The sequence below is a fragment of the Pelobates fuscus genome, chromosome 13, assembly GCF_036172605.1.
Source record: "Pelobates fuscus isolate aPelFus1 chromosome 13, aPelFus1.pri, whole genome shotgun sequence".
In the NCBI taxonomy this organism is placed as follows: domain Eukaryota; kingdom Metazoa; phylum Chordata; class Amphibia; order Anura; family Pelobatidae; genus Pelobates; species Pelobates fuscus.
In genome coordinates, this window is record NC_086329.1 from 54,977,649 (window position 1) to 54,983,647 (window position 5,999).

The window sequence follows — 5,999 nt, forward strand, 5'->3', positions numbered from 1 at the left end:
CCATCAATACAGATAATGGATTCTTGGTATCAGTTGAATTCACTGCATTTTTCATGTGCATTGGTGCCATTTCATTAGCATGAATATTGCACAGCCCAGTCTATGGGACCAGTGGCTCTTGTACTTTGAATAGTCATGTAAATCACCGCCTGGTTAATCTAATCAGACTAACAATGACATTTAAATCTTAATACAATTACTAGAGGCAGCCATTACTCTTATCATGCTAAACATGTCCTGCAGACCAAGCAGCAGCATGCTGATTGGATTGTTTACATCACGTGCCTCCTCCCTCCCCCTTGCACATACACAGCACGTTCCAACAGTCGTCTTTCGGATTGGTCAGTTCGTATCACGTGCCAACAGGCTGCCCCCCAATAAGAGACGCCGCTCTGGGTATTCTCGACATCATCAGCGCGCGCCTCTTTCAAACGCGTCCGTTTCCTAGGAGAACAAACTCAGTGTCCCCCTAAAGCAGCATGGCGGCCAAGCTGGACAGCCTGACTAGCAGTCCGAAGGAGGCGGCCGTGGGCCAGCCCGGAGTGTCGCTGGGCAGGCTCGATATGACCCAGGAGGAGCTGGAGCGCTTTAAGGCCGCCTTCCAGGACCAGGAGTTCCGCAAGATGTTCACCGAATACGTGGAGGAACTCAACGACCCGGAGACCCGGCGGCGCTACGAGGAGGAGATCCGGCTGTTGGAGCGGGAGAGGGGGGTGGACCTCCAGTTCGTGTACCCCAGCCCGGGCTATGTACTGCTAACCAGCGCCAACCGCCTCAGGAGGTGCTACATCAACGTGTGCAGCAATGGCGTGATCCCCAAGCCGCAGGCGGTCCGCGGTACCGACCAGAATGCCAGAGAGGGGAGCCACTGGACCCTGCCCTACTTAATCACCCCCACCAGGGAGACTACCGAGCAGGATGGCAGCCGCTCCCTGCTGTACGATGTGCTCTTTCACCCAGAGACCATGGAGCTGGTCAGCAAGAATGTGAAGTTCAAGCAGATGGTGGACTCGCTGGCAATGAGTGGGGTCTCTAAATACTTCAGCTTGGAGCTGGACCGGATCAACGTCAAGACTCTCAGCGCTAAGTACATGGGGCCGGCTCAGAGTGCTGTGATAAGGAAACCCATCCCAGGGTTCGTTCCCAATGCTGACACTCCAGCACCCCTGGAGGGTCCTTACCCGTACACCGAGCTCCTTAAAGGAGGAACAGGACGGGAGTCACCTGCTGCTCGGCCCAAGCCATCTGTGCATCCCAAGCAGGGTGTCCATAAACCCAGAGCCCCACGCTCACCCCCCACAACTCCCCATTATACCATCCGTCAAAGGTCACACGTGGATTTTCAGGATTACACCTTATCCAGGTTCTCTGCACCCAGCCCTGTGCCTGATGAGCTGGTGGTCACTGTAGACATGCCTCTGTTAGAATCGGCATCCAGTGTCTCTCTTCATATCCTAAGCAAACAGCTTCATCTGGAGTCCAAAGAACCGGTTTATAAACTTCAAGTGGACCTCCCCTACATGGTGGATGAAAATCGAGGAAATGCCCAATTCAACAAGGCAAAAAGGCAGTTGGTCCTGACTTTGCCTGTTGTTCGACAGAATGTAATGCAATGTCGGATGTGCCAGGCTAGAAACTATGGTACCTGGGATAACCGCTCCAGGGTCTCGGTCTGCCCTCATTTCATACAAAGTGTTTCCCAGTTACCCCAAGCAATCACCATGCCAAGGTTTTGTCAACCCAATAACACTTCCTATCACAGCATGCAGCACATTCTGACATCCCCTGATGTTCTGTGTCCAGTATTCACTTGCACACAAGATAATACGTCTCTATCGGTAATTCTACACACTCAAGACGTGGACAAAAAGAGCGTACAGGTCAACGTGGAGATTAACCAGTTTCATATCAGTTACCGTGTGAAACACGGCTATACTTACTATTTTTTGCTGATCCAATTTCTTCCCAAGTACTGCTTGAATAGAAATGAGCTGTCCATTAATGTCACTGAAAAGAATGCAGTTGTTGAGTTGGCTAAATCTCCGGAAAACTTTGGCTTATGGAAAAACTTGTACTTTGGGGACAACAGAAATCCATTGCAGGTAATGTATTGTAATTGGGGGCTCATCCTTTTCAATTGTTTGGTCTACTTTTTAATAGGGAATGGGGGCTAAAAGTGTCATCTGATGCTCTCAGATTATCATTAAATGCCCATTGACAGTTGGGAGATTTTAGTCTTAAGACTTAAAAAATGCATAATTTTTATTACATATTGCCACTTAATACTATAACAATGCAAACAATTAGAATTCAATCTTGCATTAACTGACCTAAAAGTTCTGCGTTGCCTACACATAGTAAAACACTATTTCCAGGTTACATTGTACAGTAAAAACATCAATTTAAAAATTATTGCTCTGCATATTTTGACTAAATTCTAACTTGTTAGTATTGTCTGAACATAAAATACCGCAGCAGTTTGCCGTTTAAATTCACCCTCCCTAGCTTCAGTTTGTTTGGACAATGTAGTGATGAAATGATAGCACATAGATCCCCATGTTTGTGAACAGGCATTGTTTAAGAGATGTCAGAAATGTTCTCATGGAAGCAGTAGCATAGGTACAGTAGAGTAATGTAATTTGTACAAGTGTTTTGTGTTTTTTTTTTTTGGTTTTTTCCTTGTTTATCAAACGGTTTTCAATTTTATTTAAAACAGGAAAGAAAGTTTGTCTATGAAGACAATGTAGCTGAATTTCTGGAAAGCAGCAGCCAAGGCCCACAGGTCCCGTGGTCTACACTTGAAGATGAACTATTGCTTGAAGTTCTTGAGCTGAATGACCAGCAAGCTCATATTCAACCGAATGTAAGTTGATATGTATATTTCTGTTGGAATGTGTTTTTATTTTTGTTTGTTTGTTTCACACCTATCTTTCTCAGCTTTATGGAGATATGTGGCCCATAATAGCTGTAATACCAACTCTAGCCATTCCAATTGGTGGTAAACCTTTTGGGTTATTTTTCATTAGTTTTATTTACTCTATTGCCTAACTGTCACTTGCATGAATACTAAAGTGGCACCATAATACACCATTATAGTTTGAATATATATAACATGTACAATAATTCTCCAACTAAGTCGTAGCAAGGATAACAAAACCTAAATCCTTAAACTCTGGTTTTTAATTCAAGGTTGCTGCTGTAACCACGAAGTACAAACTAAATATCGGCATATTGAATTTGTTTCAAAGCTCATGACGTGTGTGGGGGTGTGACTGTCTCTCTATCTTGTAAAAAATCAGTTACTTTGTAAGTGGTGGTAGAATTATACTGTAACTACACTGCCATTGTGGTGTGTGTTTTGGTTGTGTTTTTTTTTCTTGCCTTATTTAGCGGCTTCAACTTTTTTTTTTTTTTTTTTCCTTTTCCCAACAGAAGTCAGAAGAAGAGGATCCTTTACCACAACAAGAAGTGACTAATCATGTGGAAGCAGAGGATAATACAATTTCAGAGTCAAGTCAGACAAGTACAACTAACACATGTCCTATAGAAAAGGATGATCAGGAAACATGGCAACACACAAGTAATATAAATGCTTTAAATACAGCTGAGCAAACAACTGGCAGCATTGAACAGCCAGAGCCTTCACTGAACTCTGCAGACTCTAAGCCTGGTGAAACTATTTCCCCTGAAGTTGAAAGCACCGGAGATCTTTGTGTAGAGAAGCGATCCAGTATTGCTAAAAAGGATGAGCCTGTGGAGGAGGTTAAGGATGTTGCTGATCAAAAGCAAATTACTGCACAAAATGAAAGTGATACAGTACCAATTTTAAAGGAAGTTGATGAAGAAGATGGGCATGTAGAAGTAATCAAGGATCACTCTACACAATGTGCATTCACTTTCCAGAATCCTTTGTTGTTTGATTTGGATTAAGGTGTTTTGTTTTTCTTCTAACCTGTAACTCTTCTCAAATATTTGAGTGCCTCAACTCTTCATAGTAAACATCTGTTTCCTGACTCTCTGATAGTTATATTTTTATATACCGGTACATATTCATCTTAGCAGATGGTTAGTTGTGGAATTTGCGGGTGTGGTGTTTTTTTTTTTAATTTTTTTTTATAATATATTTATATATATATATTTTTATCTGTACAAACTTATTACAATGTGATTGTATGGCATTACGTATCTATATACAGTGTGCTGGTAGAATAGTCTTGTGAACAAGAATCCCCCTTTTCCCTACATTATGGCAACTTAGGCAATTTCTCTTAGAAGTTTATCAGAATTTGTTATCATAAATGGGATTGTGCAAGAAAATTGCAATTCTACTGTCACACTGTATGGCTACCTTTATGCTTTTTACTGTAAATGCTGTTGAATGTGACAGACCCTACAAAACTTAAATTGACACTGTATGCACTATATAACCATTACATCATTGACTTGGTTATAGTGTCTTGAGTCTCTAATTTTACAATTGTTGATGATCTCATTTGTATTCCACCCCCACCCCACAAAAAGTGGATGTATCTCTTTAAATAGTCTTTTAATCTTTTTGTTCTTGCATTTTAATAAATATCTAATGTATATTAACACTGCTATTGTGTGTAGTATATACTTTATATATATTTTTTTATTTTAAATATCTTAAAGGATGGTTTATATGTAGAATGTAATGTTTTAAAGGTTACTCCAAGCATCATAACCACTACAGTCGCTGTATAAGTCACACCAGGAGCACTCTGGCCTAGCTCCACATAATGCAGCAAACTGTTCAGTACTGGTCTTCTCCCTGGTAGTCCAATGACATATAAAGTAGAGAAGGAAGACTCCTACAATAGAGTGCATCTTATAATATACCTAAAGACAAACCTAAAAAATATAACATTGTACATAAAGATATAACTAGCAATTTGATTTTATCTGGAAGGGGAGGGGATCTTTGTGGTAGGGAAATTAAGAACCTAAAAAGCTGCTAAATCTAGCTCCCTATTTAGGGAGAAGGGTGACTAATTTAAAGATCCAATATGTTTCTCTTTTTCTGAGGGTTTTTTTAGTTGATTTCCTGTCTATTCTACAATTTTTAACTCCTTTCACGATAACTCCATTGGGACTAGCTCCATTATCCAAAACAATGTTGGGGTACTCGGTGGTTATTGTTTCCATTCTTGATGACTCTAATATGTTCTCCTCCAATTCTTGCTTTCAACGTTCTGCATTTACTTCTCACATTGTTTCCCTCGACGGCACTCCAGGTGATATACCACATATGTGATGTTGGTTTATAACTTGTACAAATTATTCTCAGTATTAGTGTGGTTTGATGAAAAATTTGTTTTCTTTATTGGGAATATAGCCACAAGTTAAACTCCTTTTCCACACTTATCTAATCCCTTAAGAGGGAACACCGTTGATGTGATACTGCAGTTTTGTTGATGGGGTTGCAAGGAGCCACTATATTCTTAATTGTCAAATTGCGTCTAAAGACAACTCTTGGCTTGTATTGATTCCCAATGTAGGGGTCTTGAGTCACAATTGGCCAGTGTTTATGGATAATTTTTCTAACTTCCATTGCTGCGGAGTTATATGTGGTAACCAACATGGGTCTTGAATGGAAGGGATTTATTTTTTTTCTTTCTATGTTGACCTGTACTTTTGGATTTAATCAGGTGTTTGGGTCAATTTTAAGTATTTCTTCCTGTATCGATGAAAGTTCATCGATTCAATATAAAAAGTAAGTTTTTATTTTGTCCCAGAATGGCTTATTCCAGATGCACTTGCTTTCCCACCATCCCATCCAGATTTTGGCATATATTGGCACTAGTTTAGTCCCCATTTAGTTGTAGGTAGAAATGATTTTCAAACAAAAAATAGTTATGGGTAAGTACTAAGTTTATACATTCCAGAATTAATTTGTTACTGGTGTTGGTGTCAGGATTATAATTGATCCAGCACGCTGAATAGTATCACACTTAGGACTAAGGATAACATTTAACCAG

The 5,999-nt window shown here is 40.5% G+C and overlaps 1 protein-coding gene across 1 annotated transcript; it reads left to right on the plus strand.

Annotated features, from left to right (window-relative positions):
* The first annotated feature begins 430 nt into the window (after positions 1 to 430).
* On the plus strand, positions 431 to 4,113 carry DNAAF2 (dynein axonemal assembly factor 2). The gene is made up of 3 exons (XM_063440197.1): positions 431 to 2,102; positions 2,717 to 2,863; positions 3,433 to 4,113. Exons 1-3 carry the CDS (start codon positions 480 to 482, stop codon positions 3,928 to 3,930), a joined length of 2,268 nt encoding a protein of 755 aa, XP_063296267.1. The 5' UTR covers positions 431 to 479; the 3' UTR covers positions 3,931 to 4,113.
* The last annotated feature ends 1,886 nt before the right edge of the window (positions 4,114 to 5,999 follow it).